The sequence below is a fragment of the Salvelinus alpinus genome, chromosome 5 (genome assembly GCF_045679555.1).
Source record: "Salvelinus alpinus chromosome 5, SLU_Salpinus.1, whole genome shotgun sequence".
Lineage (NCBI taxonomy): Eukaryota > Metazoa > Chordata > Actinopteri > Salmoniformes > Salmonidae > Salvelinus > Salvelinus alpinus.
The window spans coordinates 80,424,282-80,451,840 of record NC_092090.1 but is presented as its reverse complement, the minus strand read 5'-3'; the positions used below and the strand labels follow the sequence as shown (position 1 = coordinate 80,451,840).

General features: G+C 43.9%; 1 protein-coding gene and 1 non-coding gene across 6 annotated transcripts; both read right to left on the bottom strand.

The window, feature by feature from the left end:
- Positions 1-25,362, bottom strand: LOC139576925 (cytospin-A-like). Of its 5 annotated transcripts, none has more exons than XM_071403530.1 (16): positions 24,998-25,362; positions 19,164-19,329; positions 18,638-18,776; positions 16,882-18,521; positions 14,395-14,602; positions 13,372-13,445; positions 12,952-13,127; positions 12,560-12,744; positions 12,285-12,406; positions 11,216-11,306; positions 10,576-10,671; positions 10,189-10,339; positions 9,747-9,849; positions 6,185-6,301; positions 5,246-5,305; positions 1-4,744 (listed from the first exon to the last, which is right to left on the bottom strand). In XM_071403530.1, the coding sequence occupies exons 2-16, from the start codon at positions 19,311-19,313 to the stop codon at positions 4,655-4,657; spliced, it is 3,402 nt and encodes a 1,133-aa protein (XP_071259631.1). In that variant the 5' UTR covers positions 19,314-19,329; positions 24,998-25,362; the 3' UTR covers positions 1-4,654. The 5 variants fall into 5 exon arrangements, with proteins under 5 accessions (XP_071259631.1, XP_071259632.1, XP_071259633.1 ...); XM_071403531.1 differs by having other exon boundaries at positions 10,576-10,668; positions 25,082-25,362; XM_071403532.1 differs by having other exon boundaries at positions 12,578-12,744; positions 25,082-25,362.
- On the bottom strand, positions 22,149-22,334 carry LOC139577406 (U2 spliceosomal RNA). The gene has a single exon (XR_011675296.1). It is a non-coding gene; the product is annotated as a U2 spliceosomal RNA (small nuclear RNA).
- Positions 25,363-27,559: the final 2,197 nt, after the last annotated feature.

Below are 27,559 nucleotides of genomic sequence, written 5' to 3'. Positions count from 1 at the left end.
TGTGCTTAACAACTCACATAATAAGTTGCATCGAGTTTATTGGCTGTAATAAGAGAAAACTGAGATTGTTTCAACATTGTAGTTACAACAAAATACTAACCTAATTGACAGAGTGAAAAGGAAGCCTGTACAGAATACAACATTCAAAAACATGCATCCTGTTTGCAACAAGGCACTAAAGTAATATTGCAAAAAAAATTACTTTTTTCCCCTGAAGAAAGTGTTACATTTGGGGTAAATCGAATACAACAAATTACCGAGTACCGCTTCATATTTTCAAGCATAGTAGTTGCTGCAACATGTTATGGGTATGCTTGTAATCGTTAGGGACTGGGGAGTTTTTCAGGGTAACAAAGAAACAGAATTGAGCTAAGCACAGGAAAAATCCTAGAGGAAAAAGTGATTTCCACCAGACACTGAGATTAATTCACCTTTCAGCAGGACAATAACCTAAAACAAGGCCAAATATACACTGGAGTTGCTTACCAAGAAGACAGTGAATGTTCCTGAGTGGCTGAGTTAATTGACTTAAATCTACAGCAATACCTGAAAAGGGTTCCCTAGCAATGATCAACAACCAATTTGACAGAGCTTGAAGAATTTAGAAAATAATAAAATGGGCAAATGTTGCACAATCCAGGTGTGGAAAGCTATTAGAGACTTACCCAGAAAGACGCACAGCTGTAATCGCTAACAAAGGTGTTTCTACAAAGTAATGACTCAGGGGTGTGAATACTTATGTTAGATATTTCAGTATTTAATTTAATAAATTTGCAAAAATCTCTAAAAACATGCATTCACGTTGTCATTATGGGATATTGTGTGTAGTAGATGTGATCAAAAAAAATGTAGTTAATCTATTTGGAATTCATGGCTGAACCAACAAAAAGTGGTATAAGTCAAGGGGTATGAATACTTTGATGGCACTGTACCACTTATCAATATACATTGGAACATGATCAAGAGACATTCCGAGGGTGTCTTAGGGATATGCAAAAAACATTTCAAATTCACATGCGTATAATACACACGTGTACATGTGTGAAATAGGACAAATGTAAGCACATCCACCCAATTATTATTACATTGTGTACTTGGCAAGAAGTAGCAGAGGAGCTTCACATAATAGAATCATAGCAAACCAACTACTGTTTGGATCCAATGCAAATCAGATTTTAGCCACAGGTTTGCAGTATGGCAATGGGAAATATAAATACATGACATTTAGGAGGTAACATACTATGCAATGTTCAACAGTAAATACTGTACATATCAAATCACAGCTCATGCTCTCACAAATTAGTGTTCATCCATACAATCCCTCCCTACAACTTATAACCACACAGTCTTACTCCAACCACACTGATCGACAAAAATAAAAAAACTACCACTCATGCTTCTAGTTGTGCTTGGTCAGTGAGTGCCTCAATCACCATGCAGTGCCTGGCAAGCAGACAGGAGTCAATGTGCTTTCAAATATATAAAATAATATATATAGTCCCTCAAGTTTCATCGCCACATGCAAGTGTGTTAGATCGTAGATGTATGGGGGCCTAAACTAAGGTGGTACGGCAACGAGGGAGTATCCACAGCTTCCTGTACCATTCTGAAATTATACAGTAGTGTGGTTGGAAACAAACGAAAAGGCAACAAGCCAGCTTATGTTATGAGCTTATGAGAGATATCAGTGCAGCAGTGTGATGAAGTCATAGACTTGTCACATACACTACATAACCAAAAAGTATGTGGACACCTGCTCGTCGAACATCTCATTACAAAATCATGGACAATAATATGGAGTTGGTCCCCCTTTGCTGCTATAACAGCCTCCACTCTTCCGGGAAGGCTTTCCACTAGATGTTGGAACATTGCTGCAGGAACTTGCTTCCATTCAGCCACAAAAGCATTAGTGAGGTTGGGCACTGATGTTGGGCGATTGGGTCTGGCTCGCAGTCGGCATTCCAATTCATCCCAAAGGTGTTTAATGAAGTTGAGGTCAGGGCTCTGTGCAAACCATTTCTATATGGACCTCGCTTTGTGCACGGGGGCATCATCATGCCGAAACAGGCAACGGCCTTCCCCAAACTTTTGCCACAAAGTTGGAAGCACAGAATTGTCTAAAATGTCAGTATGCTGTAGTGTTAAGATTTCCCTTCACTGGAAGTAGCCTGAACCATGAAAAACAGACCCAGATCTTTATTCCTCCTCCACCAAATTTACAGTTGGCACTATGCATTCGGGCAGGTAGCGTTATCCTGGCAGCCGCCAAACCCACATTCGTCTGTCGCACTGCCAGATGGGGAAGCGTGATTCATCACTCCAGAGAACGCGTTTCCACTGCTCCAGAGTCTAATGGCGACAAGCTTTACACCACTCCAGCCAACGCTTGACATTGCGCATGGTGATCTTAGGCTTGTGTGTGGCTGCTCGGCTTTGGAAATCCATTTCATGAAGCTCCCGATGAACAGTTCTTGTGCTGATGTTGCTTCCAGATGCAGTTTGGAAGTCGGTAGTGAGTGTTGCAACCGAGGACAGACGATTGTTACGTGATACGAAGCTTCAGCACTTGGCGGTCCCGTTCTGTGAGCATGTGTGGCCTACCACTTTGCAGCTGAAATGTTGTTGCTCATAGACATTTCCACTTCACAATAACAAAATTTAAAGTTGACCGGTACAGTTATAGCAGGGCAGAAATTTGACAAACTGACTTGTTGGAAAGGTGGCATCCTATGACGGTGCCAGGTTGAAAGTCACTGAGCTCTTTAGCAAGGCCATTCTCCTGCCAATGTTTGTCTATGGAGATTGCATGGCTGTGTGCTCGATTCTACACACCTGCCAGCAACGGGTGTGGCCGAAATAGCCGAATCCACTCATTTGAAGGGGTATCCACATACTTTTGTATATCTATAGTATACTTTAACATTTATAATACTTGCCTCGCTATACTGGATGGTGGATTAAACCACACTAATAAACCCACAGAAACTGTAATAAGTAGAGGCACAATAACATGAGTCATTCTTCATTCCAATATCTTTCTTGCCGACTATGTAAACTACATACAATTGAGTTCCACATTAATGTCAGTGTTAGTAAGGCTTTATATCAATGAAGTAAATTGGGTGAAGATAGCTCAGATATATAATTTACATAGGTGTTACTTAAGCATTTCTTGTAGTTATAATTTTCTGTGCAAATTTCTTTGTAGGCTAGGTAAATGTTACTGGCAAGATGGAATATATCAACTTACAAAAAGTTTGTTTACACACACACACAAGATCAGTTAAAGCCTTTGTGAGTTGAGCTCAGAGTATCTAATAACACATCAATCGTATAGGTCAAGAGCACTGGACTGTGAACAATCCTGGGAGTTCAATGTATGGAATGCAAATCAGTCTGCCGTTGGTGGAAGTAATGTGTCAACACTAACAATATGTTAATACAGTTGGTTGCAGCAGCAAAACCGATGCATTTTGCAGTTGAAAAATGTTCCCAATCTTGATTGATGACCACAACAAAAGTGACTATGAAGAATGTTCAACCTTGAGACTCAACATCCTGGCCAAACAGTCCAATCAAATCACCAAGAAGCAGGGCTTTTGGCAAGTCTAGCCCTGGACTTCACACAGAGAAAAAACACATTCCTTTTTTGGTTCAGGATTAAGACAGTTCTATGTGAGAAAGCTGTCACGGAGAGGCATTGTGTTGGTCCCGTATAGTTCATTGGTCTCTGTTACCAATACAAAATGCTACTGTAGCAATGTTCACGCTCCTAAAAACAGACCAAAAGCACATCAACATTGTAGCTTGAATCTAACAGGTGATCGTGAGAGCACCTGACAGCTTTATCCCTTATGATGTAGCTAGTGTTTTTCATATAACTGCTGAATAACTAGTGTTTCTAAAAAGCTTCACTTCAATTTCTCCAAAGATGCTTTGAAAGCATGGAGCATTGAAACAGTTTCATTGAGACATTTTTGCTACAACCTTCTCTCTTAGGAAGTCAGTGATGTGATTTAAACAGGCACTTAATCCATGATAAAAGATGAACCTGCGCCTGACAAAGTGTTCCATTTGTCTCTCTTATTTCCATAGAAAATAAGTGCCATGAACATACTACACACAATGGGTATGGTTTGGCTAAAACATTTTGGATAACCCCTTGGTTAGAAGAGTAAAGGCTGGGTGCAAGGCACAAAGGCTGGGATAGTCTGTAGCCTGTTCTCCAACTGGTTTAACCAGATCATTTGGATTAAGGGTCATCTCAACCGGGTTATGCAGTAATGGATCAGAGTAAAAATAGAATCCCCAACAGAGCAGGCCCTGAATAGGTGCTTGAAGTGCCCTTAAGCTGTGTGTCCATCACACTTAAGGTGTCAGTGAAAAGGGCAAGACTGTTCACAATAGCAATATTATGAATAGCTTGCAGTGAGCTTATTTGTATGTTTCTTATAGCGATTCAAAACTAGCAGGCCTCTAGACCAGAGACAGAGTGGCCGGCATGTGCCACGGCTGGGATGAAGGGTGGTTCAGTGAAGTGAGCTATAACACCGGAGTTGAATGTCGAGTTGAAGTGTTGGAGGTGCAGTGAGGTCAGAGGAGCTTTCGAGCAGGGCTGCAGGTTGTGCTTGCAGTGTTGGGTGGTGAGATCACATCAGGTCTCAAAGTACTTGTAGATGGCCGTGACGTAGGTCATCACACTCTGCCAGTCTGGTCTCTCAGTACTGGCCATCTCATTGAGGTCCTGCAGCACAGAAAATAAGACCACGGGGGTGACAGAAGCTTTGTCGTTAAGACACATAATGCCTTGGAAAAAGTCCTTGCCATTTGTTCATCTTTGTATTATTTATATATATATGTTTGAAGAAAAAAAAAACTTGAAATAACATGCTGTTGTTGTCTAGGTCAGAGTTCCACAATCTGACAAGAAATAACTGTGGAGGTCAGAAATGTGCTTTTGTGGCATAAATTCTGAAAAAAATATTCTCTCTACAGGAGTCTGCCTATAAGAGCCAGTGAGTACAGTCCACAATCTCAACGCCTCACAGAAAACATACCATCCTCAACATGCAATAGAATAGCAGGCCACAATTCATAACTGTGCCAGTGACATTGTGGTGATTTTAAAGGTGAAATGAGCCTGAAAGATTCTCTTTTCAAAAATAGGATTTTTTAAAAAGCATGTCAGATATAGTTTTGAATATAATCCTGTGAATATATTCAGTTCAATTAATCTTTCACTTACCAGAGTGGACTTGATCCCCACACTCTCTGCAGCCTGGAAGGCTAGTGTGAAATTTCGCCTCTAAAGATAGGGAGACAAAAACGCACTATAATGATCCCTGATGACAGATTAATGAGACAACTGTAAACAATAGCTAGGTTTTCATCCAATTGGTGACAGATTTATGTAAATATTCAAAAATCTACATAAAAACAATATGCACATTTTCCCACCAGAGTTTCCATCAAACTGACTTGTTGCAGATAAAAAAGTATATGCGTGCTGACGTAGTGGTTATGTTCCCATGTACCGAATAAAAAAACAAAGTTAAATGGGCTTCCATCGCAACTTCAACTCTAATGATGATCTTGTCAAAAATTGTTGCGATAAATAGCAAACTTCCACAAGCTGGTTTTAGCACACGCTCTCTAGACTTGGCTGAAAGTGGACAGGGGGTTATATGATTTGAAAAGAGCAATAATTTTATTTAATAATTGGCAGCCAAGCACCGATCATCATGTCATCAGCATTCACATAATAGCCTACCTTTGATATTTAGCATATTGTAAATTCGCATGATTACCGTACACTCAACCACAAATAAACTTTTGATGCTTTTCCGAGTCGTGGTGGTAGGCCCATATTATCTTGTGACTCAGAGTTTACTTCGATATGATGGTTATTATAATCAATATTTGCACATAAAGGCATTTCCACTGCATTTCTTGAATAATTCATTTTAGTCACAAAAAGATCCCACCAGGTCGAACGAAACAAATTGTCTGTCGACATTTATGAATTTGAACCAACATTTCCTGTTTCCATAAGCCCTGTTGTGACATATTTTAGTCAGGTAATTCTTCCACATGTAATGGTTGGATGGAAATCTGGATATAGTTCTGACACATTGTTACTCATCATCATCATCATCATCACCACCATAGTAGGAGGTAGGCTTGCCTTGTCCTGGCTCGTGAGCTCCTGGTAGGGGATGTGAGCAGGCAGGTAGGTGTGGAGCATAGCACAGAACGCAAGGCCGTCGTTCCAGCTGCTGCTGAAGTTTGTTATGTCGATGTTCTGCCAGAAAGAGGGGCAAAGGGTTAATTTCATTGTAGTGCAAATGTACAGTGTAAAGACATGTGGGATGCAGGAGGAGTTTGGTATTGATAATACAATATATAACTGGGTCAGGTCCCAGACATTGGTCCTAAAAGCACCATGTGGTTTCATCCTACTAGTAGCTATAATGTCTAAAATAAACAGGCTTGTGTTCCCCATGAACAAGATGTTTTATGAGAATGACCTTGTTTCTCTGAAGGATAAGGTCATATACACTGAGTGTACAAAATATTAGAACAGTCTCAATACATCAGGTCATGCACTCTACAAGGTGTCGAAAGCGTTCCACAGGGATGCTGGCCCATGTTGACTCCAATGCTTCCCACAGTTGTGTCAAGTTGGCTGGTGGACCATTCTTGATACACAAGGGAAACTTTTGAGTGTGAAAAACCCAGCAGAGTTGCAGTTCTTGACACATCACATTTACATAAGTATTCAGATCCTGTACTCAGAACTTTGTTGAAGCACCTTTGACAGCAATTACAGCCTTGAGTCTTCTTGGGTATGACGTTACAAGCTTGGCACACCGGTATTTGGGGTGTTTCTCCCATTCTTCCCTGCAGATCCTCTCAAGCTCTGTCAGGTTGGATGGTGAGCGTCACTGCACAGCTATTTTCAGGTCCCTGAAGGACATTCAGAGACTTGTCCGGAAGCTACTCCTGCATTGTCATAGCTGTGTGCTTAGGGTCGTTGTCCTGTTGGAAGGTGAACCTTCGCCCCAGTCGGAGGTCCTGAGCGCTCTGGAACAGGTTTTCATCAAGGATCTCTGTACTTTGCTTCGTTCATCTTTCCCTCGATCCTGACTAGTCTCCCAGTCCCTGCAGCTGAAAAACATCCCCACAGCATGATGCTGCAACCTCCTTGCTTCACGGTAGTGGTGCCAGGTTTCCTCCAGACGTGATGCTTGGCATTCAGGCCAAAGAGTTCAGTCTTGGTTTCATCAGACCAGAGAATCGTGTTTCTCATGGTCAGTTTCCTTTAGGCAAACTCCAAGCGGGCTGTCATGAGGCTTTTACTGAGGACTGGTTTCTGTCTGGTGGAGTGCTACAGAGATGGTTGTCCTTCTGGAAGGTTCTCCCAACTCCACAGAGGAACTCTGGAGCTCTGTCAGAGTGACCATCAGGTTCTTGGTCACCTCCCTGACCAAGGCCCTTCTCCACCGATTTCTCAGTTTGGCCAGGTGGCCAGCTCTAGGAAGAGTCTTGGTGGCTCCAAACTCTTTCCATTTAAGAATGATGGAGGCCACTGTGTTCTTGGAGACCTTCAATGCTGCAGAAATGTTTTGGTACCCTTCCCCAGATCTGTGCCTTAACACAATCCTGTCTCTGAGCTCTACAGACAATTCCTTTGACCTCATAGCTTGGTTTTTGCTCTGGAAGCGAAATAAACGCACACCTGTTTAGGCGAGGTGCTGGCTAGTGGAGTAGAACACTTGAAAAATAAAAGGAGAGCTGCACACTCTAGGAGCTCAGATGAAATAATTCAATAACCAACATTGACAGACAATCTGTCTTCTTCATTGGTTTTTGCTGACATGCACTGTCAACTGTGGGACCTTATATAGACAGGTGTGTGCCTTTCCAAATCATGTCCAATCAATTTAATTTACCACAGGTGGACTCCAGTCAAGTTGTAGAAACATCACAAGGATGATCAATGGAAACAGGATGCACCTGAGCTCAATTTCAAGTCTCATAGCAAAGGGTCTGAATACTTATGTTAATTAGGTATTTCTGTTTTTGAAATGTTCAAAAATGTCTAAAAACCTGTTTTTGCTTTGTCATTATTGGATATTGTGTGTAGATTTTTTTTTTTAAATCTATCAACTTTAAAATAAGGCTGTAACATAACAAAATGTGGAAAAAGTCAAGGAATGCACTGTAATGCACTGTAAATCCTTTGTCTTGCCCATTCACCTTCTGAATGGCACATACTGTACACAATCCATGTCTCAAGGCTTAAAAGTCCTTCTTTAACCCATCTCCTACCCTTCATACACTGATTGAAGTGGATTTAACAAGTGACATATATAAGGGATCATAGCTTTCACCTGGTCAGTCTATGTCATGAAAGAGCTGGTGTTTTGAAATGTTTTGTATACTTAGTGTATGTTGATTGAGTATGATGTGTATGCTCAAATTAATCTGACCAGATGCAACTATCAATCAAATATATTTTAAAGCCTTTTTACATCAGCAGTTGTCACAAAGTACTTATACAGATTCCCAGCCTAAAAATACAAAGAGCAAGCGATGCAGATGTAGAAGCACAGGGGCTAGGACAAACTCCCTAGAAAGGCAGGAACCTAGAGAGGAACCAGGCTCAGAGGGGTGGCCAGTCCTCTTCTGGCTTTGCCGGCTGGAGATTAAAAGAGTACATGACCATTAAGGCCAGATAGTTCTTCAAGATGTTCAAACGTTCATAGATGACCAGCAGATAAAAATGACTAGCAGTGTAAAATAATAATCAGTGGTTATAGAGGGTGCAACAGGTCAGCACCTCAGTAGTAAATGTAAGTTGGCTTTTCATAGCCGAGCACTTAGTTGGTCGAGACAGCAAGTGTGGTAGAGAGAAAGAGTGCGATAGAAACTAGATTTCTGTTAGCACATTATAATCCTGACAGGATTGTTTCCTCAGCTACAGCAACAACAAAATAATCCCCCCCAAAAAACAAAGATGGTTATTTTCCATCCCACTAGCGCAATGCATTACATCCCAATGCTCTCCTCCCAGCCAGGCAAACCACAGCTTTTCTGTCAGGCAGTTGAAAGGACGTGTGTAATTTGGCACACTTCCTGAAGAGGACCTCTGTAAAGGGGGAACCATGACGACCATTCACTCTCTGCACCAGAACCAACAAGACCATTGAAAACAAAGCTGTTTCAATATGATAGAGTGAGTCTTAAAAACATGCCCTAGATAGCAAATTCAAGAAATCAATCTAGTTGATTTATAGTAGCTAAATGTTTATTCCCTCTGGATGACGTTTGAAGCCGTGCCCAGGCACTGTTGGTCAAATCCCATGCTTTAGAGTAGGAGAGGAACCATAAGGACAACACAATAAAACTGACACAAGTCCTCATGACATCTAGAATGGTTTAGGACTTGAAAAGGACAGCATAAAGGATGCACTGATATAGGTGTCTGAGAGGGGCTTTTAAAACTCAATCAACTAGACCTCTGGAGGAATAAAGAACATTCTGACAATGCTATTGAATTAGACTGTCATTAATGAACCTCACACCAGATATTTTAACTTCTAAAAAACCATCCATTGGATCAGTCTCACTGTTGAGATATTTAACTAAATAAATTATCATCAACAGGCGAGTCAGTGACATGAGAGGTGAAATGAGATATCATTCTCATCCCAACCCGTCTGTTCTGACTGAACAACATATACCTGGTACCCCTCAGTCTTCTTCTGGCACCACTTGAGCAGTGCGTTCCTCTTGGAACCCCCATACTCCCGGGCCAGCGCTGAGAGTGGGTCCTTCCGCTCCTCTCTGAACACACATCACATAGGAAAGGGCAGAGAATCATTTGAATTAATACACATATCCAGATTCCATGTACCTGGCTAGTCCACACAGTCCATTGAAGCCTAAATGCATTAGTCAAAATCAGCGTTGTAGTACTCTCGACTCGATCTCGAACCCCTCGCCTCCCTCCCGGTCTTGACTTGCTCTCGAACCCCTCCTGGTCTTGGGTTTGACTCGATTGAATCAGTCTTGCTTTAAGTGGTCTCGAAATCAAAACTGGTAAAAATATAATGTTAACCATACAAAGGACTTAGTGGACTCATATGTATCGTATGAAAGGTATGGAGCTGATAAGGCTGTTACCGGAGGCGGCTGCGTGCAGTGGGGGTGACAGAGGCGGTGGGGGAGGAGGAGGACAGGGAGGAAGCAGAGCCCATGGCCATCAGAGAGGACGAGGTGCTACCCTCAGGGGCAGAGATGTCCCTCTTCATCTCCTCACTGCTCCTGCGGGACACTGGCCACCACACAAACAGACAACGATACAGTATGGCTGACACGTCTTCACAGCAAGTGACACCTCAAAAGTCTGATCTGTGCTGTGTGTGCATGGTAGGGGGAAGCATTCCGATAAAATATTTTGTCAAATGTCATTGATTTCTTTCTCAAAATGCACTTAATTTTACTGGCAACCATTTAGAAGAATTGCGGATTTATTTCAAGGTCGATTCCTATTTCCATGACTTGTGATACCTGATATGGCCATGGCCTTAGATGAGTCCATGTTTGAGACCCTCTGGAGAGCAGAGGCAGGGCGGCTGGCAGAGGAGCCCCTAAGATGATGCTCTGCTGTGGAGGGAAGGACAGAGGCAGTATTAACAACCCCACAACCAGTCAAGAAACAAATATGACTTTCAAGCAAGAAGGATGTGTGGTCAAAAGCAACATTCCAGGCCTGGAACTGTCAAGTACCATGGAAGGAAGTTAATTTTCCATGCAAGAAAACAGCCGGGATATTAAACTAAACATTGTAGGCTATGACCACTATAGTACGTTCACATGTATAGGCCTTTGAACATGGAGTTAGCAGGGCTTCATGTTTACCCACCCATGGTGATTTGTTACACCTCCCTCACCAAATGAAAGTCAACATGAAGCTCTGCTGACTGCACGCTCACCTCCTCAGGGGCTAATTACACCAACCCCCCTGCTTGAGGCAAGGCACCACCACAATCGCTGAAATAAAGCCACATAATATGAGGACTCACTGAGGTCTAATGTCCAAGATGAAATTGTATTATTTTCCTGTGACAGATTAAACGCCTCTCTCATTTTGTTCAAGAGAGACCGAATGAGATCCAGACATGGAGCTTTGTTTGTGCTACCGACTCACCTGGCATGCTGATTTCTGTGTAGCTGGGCCTTTTGTCATTCAGAGAGGAGAGGGGTTTGGCTGCTGAGATGGACCCAGTTATGGAGTGTCTCTGAAATAGACCAACAATCATTTGATTAAAACTCACATACAAAATGTCTTCATCCTCCCAACAGAAGTAGCCTACTGTTTGCCATTTCTGGAAAAAGGCCCAGCTCGAGGAGAGGTCATTTTGACAGCAGCACTAGCAATAATCTTGTGACTGCAGAGGAGGAAAAAAAAGAAAAAAAAGATGAAACAAGACTAACTTGTTTCACAGAAAAACCCATCTCCCCCTGAACTCTGATCCTTTTATATGAGAATACCGGATTCTCTACTAGAATAATGCATGTAAAATATCCAAGGCTCAGATTTCCCCCCTCTGTCCACAGTATTACATGGCCTGACTGAATGTGTCCGTCTACTGTATAGCACCGCAAAGTTCATGACAAAGGTGGTAGTCCTTGAGCCATGAAGCTCATTATGTTCTCAAAAATGTGTGAGAGTTTAAAACATGAGAAAAAAAATGGGGCAATTGAATGCATTAAGAAAGAATCTATGGATGATGTGGATGCACTGATAGTAAGTCACTCTGGATAAGAGAATCCACAAAATTACCAAAATGTAAGTGAAAAGAAAGTGAGGTAATGGAATTAGAGCGATGGGACAATACTCTCAATCAAAAACTCAATGTCTGTTCCATCTCACGGTCTGTGTACGAGGCAAGCCCAGTTGTGACAAAGTGCCAGAAGAGGAAATGCCACCTCTAGAGTATTAGAGGTCTATAAACACTGTGAATATAGAACGACTCTTGATCTGGTGGTCAGATTAACTCTAACTACTGCACCGCTCCCCATCCTAAACTGGTCTGGTGGGTTCTAAATACACTCCATTTGATCTAGACCTTGATAAGTAGTTCTGTGTGAATGACTGGTCTAGTGTAAGCCAGGGATTCTGTGTGTGTGTTTGACCAGATGCCTACATTTAGAGCTCGCCATGCAAATAAACACACTGAAATGGGTCAGTGGGGAAAATGTTCCAGGTGATATACCTGTATGGGTGTGATGGCGGCTGCAGGAGGGGTCTTCATGGGGCTGGGACTGAGGGGAGTGCGTGGTAATGTGGCAGCAGGTGCTGTGGGAGCAGCAGGGGCAGCGGTCGGGGGGACTAGGCCTGTTGTGAACAGAAGAAGACACAAATCAGTCACATCAGGTAGAAATCCCACAGTAATAGAACTCCACTGTATAAGGAGCAGTGATGCTGGTAGGCTCATTACTAGGAATGTACAGGTCAAATTAGAAGTCAGAAAAGGGGTCCATATCTTACACTCGCAGGTTGGGGTACCTTGTGAGGAGGCATTGTCGAAGCTCTTGATGAGGGTTTTGACGGTGGGAGAGGCCTCTGAGGAGGTAGAGGAGCGACGGCTCAGGCCCATACCCTGCCTCAGTGCAGCCAGATCCCTCTCCACTGCATTCATGTAGTTATACACCCTGCCCCTCTCCTCATCCTGCCTGAGGAGATAAACAAAAACACACACATACCAAGGCACATCAGGTGTCACATCACCCATTTCATGTGAATGAAAATACAGACCAGCACATCCAACTTGATAAACCCAAATCTGCACACATACATCTCCCTTAATGATCACAATACAGCTGGCGCCGGCTGACGAGACACTTGGAATCAAGCACAGCGTGTTCCTCAGTGTCTCTTACTTGCGGTTCTTGACTTCCTCCAGCTCCTTGCCCAGCTTCTCGTTCTTCTCCTGGGCCTCGCGGAGACGGTGACGCATATCCCCAATCTCCTCCTGTGCTTCCGACTTGATGTCATTAGCGATGACCACGGCCGTCTGCAGATCAGCCTGGAACTGACGCCACTCTGCCGACTCTTCCTGCACACACACACACACACAGACACACAGCGAAACAAAACAAACAAGCGCATCATGAGATGCGGCCCTCTGAATGATGAGGCTGTATGATCAATCCCATCTAATAAGATTTTTGTTTGGAACCAAACGTTATTATATTGCTTTCCAGTGAATTCCAGTTGTAATGAACATGGCCCAAACCATAGTGCTGCTGTGCTTGACCGTGTCAGTGAACCCTTGTCCTCAGATGGCCCTGTCCACTCACCCTCAGCCTCCGGTGGAGAATCTTAATCTCCCGCTCCATGTCATGCTTCTGGTCCTGTAGTTTTTGCACAGAGTCTGAGGGAGGAAGCAGATACATGGCTGAGTTCATGTGAACAGGCCACAGGATATATTCACACGCAGCACAGGAAGAGAATCTGCTTTTAAAAAATTCAAGAGCCAATAGAGGCCTTAGTAGCACCAACTTATGAAACTGGGAGTTAGGGTTAATTATTGTGTAATTCAGTCTATGAAGTAAACTGAACCCCATTGATGGCAATAGCAATATAGCTACACATCAAGGAGTCTCAAAGGCAAAACATTATTGACTTGTTAAGTAACAACAGTTCATACGTGTGCCTTTTGTTAGTCTGAGTGACTTATAACCACACAAATAAACAAAGGTGTGAGTACAGAAATCTCTTATTCTAACAGAGGACCATTCACACTTTCCTCAGGCTGCAAGAAGCCTGACACAGCCACCATGTGGCCAAAAGTGGAAAATGCATTGTGGGGCTCCAGTGTTATGTGATATGATGACGAGGGTTCTATGATGCTGTGCCATGTTTCCCCCCCTGGCCCTAGCCCACTCACTCTCCAGGTCTGTGATGATGAGGGTTCTATGATGCTGTGCCATGTTTCCCCCCCTGGCCCTAGCCCACTCACTCTCCAGGTCTGTGATGACGAGGGTTCTATGATGCTGTGCCATGTTTCCCCCCCTGGCCCTAGCCCACTCACTCTCCAGGTCTGTGATGATGAGGGTTCTATGATGCTGTGCCATGTTTCCCCCCCTGGCCCTAGCCCACTCACTCTCCAGGTCTGTGATGACGAGGGTTCTATGATGCTGTGCCATGTTTCCCCCCCTGGCCCTAGCCCACTCACTCTCCAGGTCTGTGATGACGAGGGTTCTATGATGCTGTGCCATGTTTCCCCCCCTGGCCCTAGCCCACTCACTCTCCAGGTCTGTGATGATGAGGGTTCTATGATGCTGTGCCATGTTTCCCCCCCATGGCCCTAGCCCACTCACTCTCCAGGTCTGTGATGATGAGGTTGTCGTGGAGTTTGACGGCTCGGTGCTGCTCCACCTCATCCTCCAGCTCAAATATGGTCTCCTTCATGTCCCCGATCTCAGTCTCCTTCTCCAGCAGCTCACTGCGCTGTTTCTCCAGCCCACGCTTCTGCTCAGCCATCTGCTTCTGCACCTGCTCCTGGAAGTCCTGGTACTCCCCATCCAGCTGCACACACCACCCAGGACAGAAGAAATCAATCCTCTCATTCATTAACTAATGGCCCAAATGAATACTCATTCTTTTTTCCCCCAGTGGTGAGGGAATGCAGTGGTTCGTCCTTTAAAAGTTGAAGCGTATTGCAGCACAGCTTGTATGGTGCCACAGAATTCTATGGCGCGTTATTTAAGTGTGAACCACTGGTACCATTAATGCTTGTTAGTGCTAGGTTGACCACCAGAGGGCATCTTTGAGAAGCATTTGATAGCCTTCTATAGTGGCTGTAATAGAAAATTGAAACCCTTTTTTTGTAAGAACATAGTATATGGGACTGATTAAGAAATTTTGCTTAATTCATTTAATAAAAATTGTGTTTCTATTCCAAGAAAAACCCTCTGAATTTCCATTAGGATGGAACGGGAAAAAATGGTGCTGTACAACGTGACGGTCGGAAGTAGGCTACAGTACTGGGCTATTTAGCTAAAGAATCCCTGTGTCATGCGGCCACGTGGGAGACCGGGGTTCAATTCCCCGACGGGGAGGAAGGAGTAGGCTGCCCTTGTAAATAAGAATTTGTTCTCAACTGACTTGCCTAATTAAATAAAGGTTACACTAAGAGCATAACATTTCTATACCCTAATTGAATAATTGTAGTCTAACCAATACCCAAATGGAAATTCAGTCAAAATAAAAATCTCATTGATTTATCAAGACCAGTCCCCCATGCTTGTGTCAGAGCAGCGCGAAACAGTGATAAAATAGTTGTAGGCTATTGCTTCTAACTTCAATATGCTCTTTAAATAAATAAGACATACACCACTTAACAGCATATTACTTAACACTAGTGAGACTCATGTTGCCTACGGTATATCGAAAAATATGAAGTGACTCTCCGCCAATAATTACATACAGAGGATATTTCTGTAATTCACTGATATATATTCCCATAGTAATTCATTATGGATCCATAACTAAATAAACATCGGCATTTTGAAAGAGTATTTTTATCATTATTTTATTAACGAAAGCATAAAGATGCCATTATTAGTTACATTGTTTTAGTTTGAACGTGCAGACTGGCACTAAGAACAGCGGGAATGTTTCTCTAGTCGGCGCGGGGTGGTGGTCCACCCCCCCCCTCCCCATGGGCTAGGTCGGTCTTCTGTGCGTGGCTCTGCGGCCCATCCCGTGCCCCCTGCCTTGAACCATGCCCACTTTCAGTGGATACAGCTGGAGAGCTGCAAGGCAATCCCATTGTGCACCACTCAGGAGCCATGACCAATATATATTGTCCTGCTAATCACAGGGTTAATAATATATGTGCGAATATCCAAGGGGCTTTTATATAATTCTAAATGAATAATAAATCACTTTGTTTATTAAAACAATAACAATATTTTGGAGATGATTTCGTTTTCAAATAACGTAAAATGAGCGAGAAAAAGGCCATTCTTGAACATGGGGTGATTTACTAATTTGTTATTTAGAATGATTTATTTCTGTTGAGTCATGCTGATGGCAGAGTCAGGATTTGGCAATAATAGCATGAATCCAAAGACCCATCCTGCCTGGTGTCAATGGTATAGGCTGGTGGCGGTGGTCTACCGCCATCTGATCTGCAGCAACTATGTGATGCCATCACATCAGCATAGACCAACATTCCTGTGGATCGTTTCCGAATTGTAGAAACCACGCCACGAATAATTCAGGATGTTCTGGATGAAAAGGTGGGTCTGTCCCGTTACTAGATGGGTGTACCTAATAAACTGACCAGTGAGTGCATAAAGCAAACAGATGCATTTCTATGAAAGCTTTAAAGTAACTGTCCAGTGAAAATCTCACTTTTAAAAGTTCATATTCTGTTAACTCATACCCAAATAATGTTGTTGACTCGTCCTATAAGCATAAATTAAAGAAAAAAACCACTTAAACCCCACCTAAAAAATGCTTTCTATTTCCTCATTAATGTAATGTCACGTTGGCTCATTTGCTGAGCTGGCCAATCAGCTGTTTACTTGTCATGAATATTCTTAATGACCGGTATACGGCCACACCATTCAAACACAGAAAAGCTGCTTTATAACATACTTAATAAAAAGAATTGGAAGGAAAACGATTTCACTCATAATTAATTAAAAACACTGGACAGTTACTTTAAGATGGTATAGAGGAAAGTGGACTTTTATGAACTTTTCAAAAGTTGGATACAGGAGACAGAAGCAACCATCAAAAGGGTGGAATGAAGGAAAGTGTACTACCTCTGTAGGATAGTGTGTGCGTGGACTCACCTTATTGAGGGTGTCCTGCAGCCTGGTGACATCACTGCAGGCGTGGCCCAGATCCTCCTGCAGTTTGGCAGCCCTGCCCTCTGCCTCCTCCTTGTCCAGCCGAACACCCTCCAGCAGCTGGCAGATGTCACTCTTGTCTCCAGAGTTGTGGATGGAGTAGAGCTCAGCCACCTTCTGCCTCTCCTGGTCCAGCTGGGCCCTGCAGCGGCTCAGCTCTACCTGGTCACTGCTCACCGCTGCCTTGTACTCCTCCAGCGCTGCCACCATGGCCCCCCGGTCCTGCCTCTCTGACTCCATGATGCGCTCCATGTGGTGGTTTCTCTCCTTCAGAGTGCCAATCACCTCCTGGGCCTCGGCGTTGTCCTGCTCAGCCATCTTCAGTGTGTTGCTGAGGTGCTGCTGCACCCCCAGTAGCTGCTCCCTCTCGAAGCGGGCGTTGTCAGCCAGGTCGACGTAGCGCTGCTCCAGCTCCATGTAGCGGCCGCTCTTGATGTCCTCCTCCAGGACGTAGGACACGTGGTGATCGTCCAGCAGAGAGTGGAAGTACTCAATCTGCCGGCCGTAGTGCTCCAGCTTGTCGCTCTGCTGACACAGAGAGTCCATGAGGATTACCTTCTCCTCCCCTAGCCTCTCGTTCTCTCCATTCAGCTCCTGGGTGATCTGCTGCAGGTCAGCCAGCTCCTGTAGTGTGGCCTGCAGCTCCTCGGCCGTGCTGTGCTGGTTCTCCTCCATTTGGTGTATTCGCTCTGTCAGGCAGGCCACAGACACCTCGCTGGCGTTGCCGCTGCTGCCCCGGCGCGATCGCTCTCGGCTGGGCAGGCTCTCAGACTCGGAGGAGGAGGAGGCTCCGGAGGGGGCGTCCAGGGCATCGTCGCTGGATGTGACACCCTGGTAGACCTCGCTGGACTCACTGTCCAAATTGTCCAATGAACCACCGTGCTGTTGGGCCGTCAGCAGGTCCTCCAGGGAGCCCGGGGCAGAGCCCTCCACAGAGGAAGTGAGGGTACCAGTGCACCTGCCATCGCTGTGTCCGCTGCTGGCTGCCAGGTCTGGGCTCAGGGAGTAGTTAAAGAGCTTGTCAGAGCCATCCAGCCTCTGCTCCAGGGAGAAGCCAAGCGCATTGAGTCGGTCCTTCAGCATGCGGTTCTCACTCTTCAACAGGTTCAGTTCCTCACGGATGGCATGGTTCTGCTCCTGCAGGAGGAGCAGCGTGGACTCCACGTCTGCTGCTGTGATGGCCGACACCTCCCTCTCTAGGGGCTTCTCCTCCCCCCTTCCGCCTTCTCCCTCCTCTGGGGGCACCTCTTCCCGTCCCAGGCCCAGCTGAGCCCTCATGTCTCTCAGCTCGCTGCGCAGGTGCAGGATCTCCACGTCTTTGCTCTTGGCCAAACCCAGCAGGTCCTCCACCTTGGCCTCCAGGGCCACCTTGTCACTGATCTGGCTGTCTGATTTAGACTTGTTCATGCGGCCCTCTGACTCTGCTAGCTGCTGGCTGCGAGAGCGCTTTCCCTGGGCCACATCTCCCTGCCCTGCCCCTGATGACTGCTTCTTACTAGGCGATGTTCTGGATGTCCGCAGACGATCCCTTGATGAGTTGGGCTCCTTGGAGGTCGAGGACGTCACACGTTTGGCTGAGGAACCTTGTAAAGAGAGAGAACAGAGCAAGCATGAAATGCAGAGTAATAATAAATATGATGAAAATATACAAGGTCATTAGAGGTTAGTCAGCTAATATAAAGATATAAACAGATAATACCTGTGCTAGTCTTTGGTTTACTGTCTGGGTTACCATTGCTGGTCCCCGTGGAGGCAGTCCTCTTATTCTTGGTCACAGTGCGGTTCGTTGCTGGAGTGCCCCCTGCCATTGCTGCTAGCAGATCATCATTGCTTTTAACCTGGAGAACAATCACATGAGAAAGATCACTTTAATACCACTCCCACTGATCCAGCCAGCCACCAGAAGAATAACTTAGCAATGTTCGGTACCATGGTAAACATGTACAAATGGGTGTTGGCAAAGTAGGCCATTGTATTTTTAAGCAATAAGGCATGAGGGGGTATGGTATATGGCCAAAAAAACACGGCTAAGGGCTGTTCTTATGCACGACGCAACGTAATTAGAGCAGTAACAAGACATTTATTGTCATACCCATGCTATACGGTCTGATATACCACGGCTAAATCAGGATTCAGAGCTCGAACCACCTAGTTTCTAATACATAATATGGTAGAAGTGTACCTGGCTTAGTTACAAAAAGTGTAGTGGGATAATAGAAGTGTACCTTTGACAGTGGTGCTGTCGTGGTGGTCTTGGCTGCAGCCTTGCCGGTGGTTCCTGTAGCAGTGCCTTCAGTCTTCCCCCTCTCTCCACTCTGAGCCTTAGTCCCCACCGGCCTGCCTGTCTTCTTCATACTGGGCTCTCTGATGCCCATACATTTACACCTCAGTCTGGACACACAGAAAGGGTTAAGGATAACACATCAGTGGAAAGATTACAATCAACTACATTTCATTGAAACAATTTCCATAAAAAGGAAAACACCTTATCTCCACAAGTCTGGAAAACAAGGCATTCTCCTTTGGAATTCATCTTGCTCAGTCTCAGATTTCCTGACTGTCAACTCCACTAGATGGCAGTCACTGGCTGGTTTGGGTCTAACTGGGGTTGTTCTGCAGTCAGAAGTTCTTACTGTCACAGATGAAGATTTAATACACAATCCATGTGTATTAGCTCACATCTCACCCAGGTGCATGGACAACTGGCCTTGCTGTTATGATGACCAAGGTAGGGAAAGTATTTGGGGCTTTATCTATGACAGCAGAGCTTATGAAACAGTGTTAAAGGGCAAATGAGGCAGTCTTTTTCATCCTGGGGAAAATAAATAAATAAATCACACCAAGAAGTAAAAAAAAATAGGCTAGGTAATGCGCACAAGAACATTTTACTTTTTGTCTTCAAGGAATGGTTGTGTAACATTGCAAGAGGCCCTGAGAATAGCCTAAAAATAAACGAAATCTTCTAAATGGGTGAACCAATTAGCAGAGTAATGGCTTTCCAAAGGGCTCGGCAAGGCAATACAGGTCTTAGAGATATGGACATAGTTTAAATTATACTGCCGGAGACGGTGGATCTCAGTAATAACCTTTCTTCTGTATGCTCTCCCCTAAGATTCCTACGATTGAACCCAACCTGCTGCTTCTGGCTATACCTCACTGCATAGCCTATGTGACCATTAAACCAAAACAGGCTTTCTGGGTGTCTTTGTGCCTGCTCTCAAGATGGGTGCAGATGGAAGTACCAACTCCCTGCCTGGAAAGTCTCTCATTGTTTAATCAATTAAGAAGACAAAAAGGTAGAGTAAATATTATACTTGCTTAATTTTAAAATATAAATTATATAGGGAGCATTTCTGGTAAAAGACAATTATCTGTGCCTGTAACAAAGTGAACTTTTCCTAAACTCTTTTCTTTGGCGTATTAAGAAATTCCAACTTTAAGCCAAAACTCTTTCAATTCTCTTTCTTCTTTAGACTAACTGACATAATCCATCAAAAAGAGTTGCAAATAAAGGGAACACGCCGTCTGGTCCTTGTGCTGGAGTTATGAGATCTTTCCAGAGCTTTTCTAACAGCTCCCCGTTGTCCTTCCTCACCTCGTTTATGGCAGAGCAGCAGAGGGCTTGTGCTCATGAAGAGTGGGCCTAAACTCTGCCTAATGTCTCTCAGCTGTGCGCAAGTGTGTGTGTGTGTTGCAACCCTGTGGTGGTGAGGTGCTTGTTTATTCAGACCCCCCATTGAAATATATCTAGTGTACACATTCCTGAACAGCCAGAGGGCAAGAGACAGGCCAGACCGTGAATGTTGAAATAACTAAAGGGAAATACAATACAGTAACATAGTACATACACCCTTATTGGCAGTGGAATATTAATGTAAAAATTTGTATTGGAATATTCCTTTACAGTTGCCCCTATAATGCAAAACAAAAACACAGAAATAGGGACATCTTGCAACAATGAGTGTTCTACTGAAGCCTATGTATTCCAGTCAGGTGTGCGTATGCCTGTCCTCACCCCCATCTGACCTCTGTTTGGATTGTGCAATGCGTGTTGCCAGCTGCTGACATGGGCTCTCAACACACATACTGGGTAGGCTACAGTTGTCTGTAGCTCAGATGTGGGTCACACCAGATCACCCAAACTGGACCTAGAGGGCTGCTCTTTTCTGTAGCTATGAATGAATGGGACTGGGTGACAGAGGCTGGGGAATAAACTGACCTTCAGTCTACGCTCACCCTTCATAGAGTAACATGATGGTATGTCTTCTGTAGACCATCAGGTGTGAATTAATACTTCAATGCCTTTCTTATAGTCAACATACACTGAGTATACCAAACATTAGAAACACCTTCCTAATATTGCAACCCCCCCAGCACTGGTCCTGATGAATAGCTAGTGATGCTATTTGACTACAACAATGTCAGACTAATGAATGCATGGGACCCTTGGATTCAATCCAAGGCTGACCAGAAGGACAACTGTGCATAGTCAGTGTTCCCTATTGCTTATTTAACAATACCATTAAAAGTGTGTGGGGGGGGGGGGAAGTGAGCAACAGTCCATAAATAAATTGACATACTCCTAACTGCCCCCTCCCTCTTCCTTATTCAGCATGCTTTGACTGTGGGAGTCACTTCCCCTTTCCGTAACATCAGCTTCCTGTGGTGTCATCTCCTTTGAGTAAATCCTACAAGGATGAATGTGTGTGCGAGGACAAGTAGGCATCAGTGTGTTTGAGACAGAGCAGACAGTGTAACCTACTAACCTCTGATCTCACAGTCTAAAACATCTTTCGAAGCTGAAGAGCCAGTCCTAACAGATCCAACCAAGACATTTTTCCTTTTAAGATTAAGATCACAAGGTCCAATCGAATTGTGACTCCAACTTTATCTCAACCCCTCCAAAAGACACACATACCTATACAGGATAGGAGAGGTTGGAGGAGGGGGCTGCCACACTGGGCACCTGTGGAGCTGTTGTTTTGGGGGGGTTAAGTGCCTTTCTCAAGGGCACAACAGCTGGCAATGGGATTTAGGATTTGATACCGGCAGCAACCCTTCGGTTGCCAGCTCACTTCAGACCAGAGATTTGAACTGGCAACCCTCTGGTGGCCCCCCGAAAAGTGGTGCACCGTTCCCGGGGGTACTCCAATACCGGGAAGATGCTGAACAAGGCAGTTAACCGACTGTTCCTAGGCCGTAAATGTAAATAAGAATTTGTTCTTAACTGACTTGCCCAGTTAAATAAAGGTTAAATAAATAAATGCGTGGAGCAACTCCCATTTCCCACTCCCTATTTGAAAAATCTATTTAATAATTAATCCCCCGATGGGGGATGTATTAGATAATAAACTGATATGAACAGATACTACACTTGATTAGGGTTGCAAAATTCTGGCAACGTTCAATAAATTTGATAAACACTTGATCTTAGCCAAGTTAAGTTAACCCTATCATGTACCTATTATGCTGGATTGGGAAACACTGTGCTATGCAGTGCATACAACAGAAAACATGGCTTGGACAGTCTGTATCGGAGTTTAGGGGATTTTGGTGAACAACTCACAAAAGGACGAACCCACTCACAAAGGAGGATACAATCACACATGCACAAACATATTCTGTTTAAAGGGGGAATTGGCTCTGGAAGCCAAAACTCCATCTAAATCGATTCTCAATTATGGTCCAGTTCTAGAAACATATATCACTCTATTTTCATATCACATCAAAATAATTTCACAAATCCAAAATACACCTCAACTGTAGACTGTTTTAACCCGCTTTAACACATTTGCAGCCGGCAGTATTTTTCAGTGACAACTTTGTGGCATCCTTCTTCCGTTTACAGGTGTTCGGAGACACAGATAGCTAATTAGCACAGATGGTCCACTCCGTCTTCCATCTGTTTTCCGTAAACAAGCGCTGTAACATGGAAATATGACCATGTGGGAACACTAACCCTATAAAAGGCGTGTATCAATGAAACGTATTTATTATTACTCGCCGATATGAAAGATAAGGTTCCAAAACCGTACCGCGAGCGATGGTGTGTATGTTCAGACCGAGCATTGCGGCTCTTAACAAAACTTACCCTACAGAAGCCTTCGTCCAATGACTAATGTGTAATATAATGGAACTGAGAGTCATGACCAAGGGCTAGTGCTTAGGTAACCTCCAGCTTTAGGAATGTGCTTTGTTTGGCAGGGGTTTCCTTTCAAACTGCAAGAGGAACATTTCCAAGAACTGAAGATTTTTCACTTTGGGACATTTTTCCAAAAGGCAGGCTGCAGAGACAAGGAGGAGTAGGCTAGGCCTAATTCCTATTGCATAAGTCACATTCCTTGGACAGGACATTGATGAGCAGACCATAAAAATATAGCTTAATGATGCACTATGCAGAAATTTACCCACCATTTCCTGGTTGGTGTGGCCTAAAATTCTAATAGTTCACTTAATTTCAGTTTGTGACAAAACAAGCTAGTGTAGAGAATCATTGTACCATCTAAACCGCTGTGAAATATATTTTCCATAAACAAAAATTTTCAGCTGGTGTACAAAACCAAAACCATACTGAACAAAAATATAAAATGCAACATGTAAAGTGCTGGTCCCATGCTTCATGAGCTGAAATAAAAGATCCCAGATATTTTCCATACGCACAAAAAGCTTATTTCTCTCAAATGTTGTGCACAAATTTGTTTCCATCGCTATTAGTGTGCATTTCTCTTTTGTCAAGATAATCCATCCACCTGACAGGTGTGGAATATCAAGAAGCTGATTAAACAGCATGATCATTACACAGGTGCACCTTGTGCTGGGGACAATGAAAGGCCACTCTAAAATGAGCAGTTTTGTCACACAACACAATGCCACAAATGTCTCAAGTTGAGCGAGCGTGCAATTGGCATGCTGACTGCAGGAATGTCCACCAGAGCTGTTGGCAGAGAATTTAATGTTAATTTCTCTATCATAAGAAAAAGGTTGTTTTAGAGACTTTGGCAGTACGCCCGACCATCCTCACATCCGCAGACCACGTGTAACCACGGCAGCCCAGGACTTCCACATCCGGCTTCTTCAACTGCGGGATCGTCTGAGACCAGCCACCCGGACAGCTGATGAAACTAAGTATTTCTGTCTGTAATAAAGCCCTTTTGTGGGGAGAAACTCTTTCAGATTGGTTGGACCTGGCTCCCAGATTGGCCTATGCCCTCCCAGGCCCACCCATGGCTACGCCCCTGCCCTCCCAGACCCACCCATTGCCACGCCCCTGCCCAGTCATGTGAAATCCATAGATTAGGGCCTAATTAAATGTATTTCAATTGACTGATTTCCTTATATAAACTGTAACTCAGTAAAATCGTTGCGTTTATATTTTTGTTCAGTATAAAATATGCAAAAACGAAACTTTAACAGCTTTTTAGACTTACTTTCAATGAGAATAACAGATTTATAACATTGATATGCGAGTTTGGTCGGGTTGCCCAAAAAGTATTATTCCATAAAGTCAAATAAAGATGTCAGTTAAAAGATAGACTCACAATTATTCTACTGTATATGAGAACAGTGTGCGTTTTAACAAAAATAAGTATGGCCTTTAAAGAAATCTCTAAATTACATGCGGTAATGAGTGACATGCTTCAAGTTCAAGGAATCAAACATTTAATTACATGACAATTGGTTACTAATGTAATGATGACATTTGAAATAGAGCAGTTGACAGAATGTCACCCAACGTGCCTTGCTTGTCAGCTATCAATCTAATAGCTTGCTGCCAACATTTTGTTACCTAGCCAAATGCTTGTTTTCCCAGTACTTGTATATGACTAACTAGCAGACATTGTTATCATTATAGGACAAGGAATACATTACTTTTAGTTCTATTTTCTAATCACGTTAGCTAGCCATCGTTTTAGCAAGCAAATCAATCAATACAGTCACTCATGAGTTGTCTGCTAACGTAGCTACCTACCGTCGCTAACCATTTAAGTTAGCTAACGTTAGCTGTGTCAAACTATTCAGCTATACTACCAAATAATTAGCTAGACAAAAATACACCCACCTAGCTAGTTGAATGTTCCAGGAGACGTGAACGCTGCAAGGATTTCATTAGCTTATAAGCTATCTAGCTGGCTAAAAGTCATACCTTGTCCTTGGCTTTTTCCATTTGATCCTTGAAGATTAAAGATGACTTCCGGGGTGCGAGTACATCTGAAGACAGCTTTGTAGCCGAGACAGATAGCTACTGGAGATTATCCCAATATTTCCATTGCAGCTGCATTGGTCCATTTGACACGATGCTTTTCAGTTGTCAATGCAGCAGCTAACAGCAGCCTGACTCTTGCTTGGTCAGTGCAATCCGGGATCCTTGGGACGTCCCTACCCATACATTAAAACCCCTTCCCAGAGCCTTGCCCTGGTCTGGAGAGCATCGTTCATAGATGCGCATTCTAGCTCTTCTATCTCCATCTTCTTCTTCTGTGGATTTTATATGGCTGTTGGCAACCAAACTATCTCCATCTAGAGCCCAACTCTAGTTGAGGGCAGGTTATACAGTATATATGAATGAGATTTATTTATTTATTTTATTTAACCTTTATTTAACCAGGTAGGCTAGTTGAGAACACGTTCTCATTTGCAACTGCGACCTGGCCAAGATAAAGCAAAGCAGTTCAACACATTCAAAAACACAGAGTTACACATGGAATAAACAAACATACAATCAATAATACAGTAGGAAAATCTATATACAGCATGTGCAAATGAGGTAGGATAAGAAAGGTAAGGCAATAAATAGGCCATGGTGGCAAAGTAATTACAATATAGCAATTAAACACTGGAATGGTAGGATGTGCAGAGGATGAATGTGCAAGTTGAGATACTGGGGTGCAAAGGAGCAAGATAAATAAATAAATACAGTATGGGGATGAGGTAGATTGAATGGGCTATTTACAGATGAGCTATGTACAGGTGCAGTGATCTGTGAGCTGCTCTGACAGCTGGTGTTTCAAGCTAGTGAGGGAGGTAAGAGTCTCCAGCTTCAGAGATTTTTGCAGTTTGTTCCAGTCATTGGCAGCAGAGAACTGGAAGGAGAGGCGGCCAAAGGAAGAATTGGCTTTGGGGGTGACCAGTGAGATATACCTGCTGGAGCGCGTGCTGCTATGGTGAGCAGTGAGCTGAGATAAGACGGGGCTTTACCTAGCAGAGACTTGTAGATGACCTGGAGCCAGTGGGTTTGGCGACGAGTATGAAGCGAGGGCCAGCCAATGACAAAACGGATGGCACTGTGATAGACTGCATCCAATTTGTTGAGTGGAGTGTTGGAGGCTATTTTGTAAATGACATCGCCGAAGTCGAGGATCGGTAGGATGGTCAGTTTTACGAGGGTATGTTTGGCAGCATGAGTGAAGGAGGCTTTGTTGCGAAATAGGAAGCCGATTCTAGATTTAATTTTGTTTTGGAGATGTTTAATGTGAGTCTGGAAGGAGAGTTTACAGTCTAGCCAGACACCTAGGTATTTGTAGTTGTCCACGTATTCTAAGTCAGAACCGTCCAGAGTAGTGATGCTGGACGGGCGGGCAGGTGCGGGCAGCGATCGGTTGAAGAGCATGCATTTAGTTTTACTTGCATTTAAGAGCAGTTGGAGGCCACAAAAGGAGAGTTGTATGGCATTGAAGCTCATCTGGAGGTTAGTTAACACAGTGTCCAACGAAGGGCCAGAGGTATACAGAATGGTGTCGTCTGCGTAGAGGTGGATCAAAGAATCACCAGCAGCGAGAGCGACATCATTGATGTATACAGAGAAGAGAGTCGGCCCGAGAATTGAACCCTGTGGCACCTCCATAGAGACTGCCAGAGGTCCGGACAACAGGCCCTCCGATTTGACATACTGAACTCTATCGGAGAAGTAGTTCGTGAATCAAGCGAGGCAATCATTTGAGATACCAAGGCTGTTGAGTCTGCCATTAAGAATGTTGTGATTGACAGAGTCGAAAGCCTTAGCCAGGTCAATGAATACGGCTGCACAGTAGTCTCTTATCGATGGCGGTTATATCGTTTAGGACCTTGAGCATCGCTGAGGTGCACCCATGACCAGCTCTGAAGCCAGATTGCATAGTGGAGAAGGTACGGTGAGATTCGAAATGGTCGGTAATCTGTTTGTTAACTTGGCTTTCAAAGACCTCAGAAAGGCAGGGTAGAATAGATTTAGGTCTGTAGCAGTTTGGGTCTAGAGTGTCTCCCCCTTTGAAGAGGGGGATGACCGCAGCAGCTTTCCAATCTATGGGAATCTCAGACGATACGAAAGAGAGGTTGAACAGGCTAGTAATAGGGGCTGCAACAATTTCGGCAGATCATTTTAGAAAGAGAGGGTCCAGATTGCCTAGCCCGACTGATTTGTAGGGGTCCAGCTTTTGCAGCTCTTCCAGAACAGATTGCCGAAGAACATGTATTTATTCTCTGTAGCTCATGCAGCTGTTTTGAAGAATATTTGTAGCCAATACATTGTGAGGAAAAGAGAACAAACATCAACATACGGTGTAGTAGGCCTACATACAACACGTGAACAAAAAAATGTAGTTCAATTGTGTTCTCAGACGACAGAAAATCAAGAAAAAAAATACAA

Excerpts from the sequence above, each read along its gene's own strand:
- LOC139576925 (XM_071403530.1), bottom strand. The coding sequence starts at position 19,313 with ATGGGCATCAGAGAGCCCAGTATGAAGAAGACAGGCAGGCCGGTGGGG. Across the intron at positions 12,745-12,951 it reads GAGGAAGTCAAGAACCGCAA|GCAGGATGAGGAGAGGGGCA; the intron begins GTAAGAGACACT and ends TTATCTCCTCAG. Across the intron at positions 9,850-10,188 it reads ACTGCACGCAGCCGCCTCCG|AGAGGAGCGGAAGGACCCAC; the intron begins GTAACAGCCTTA and ends ATGTGTGTTCAG.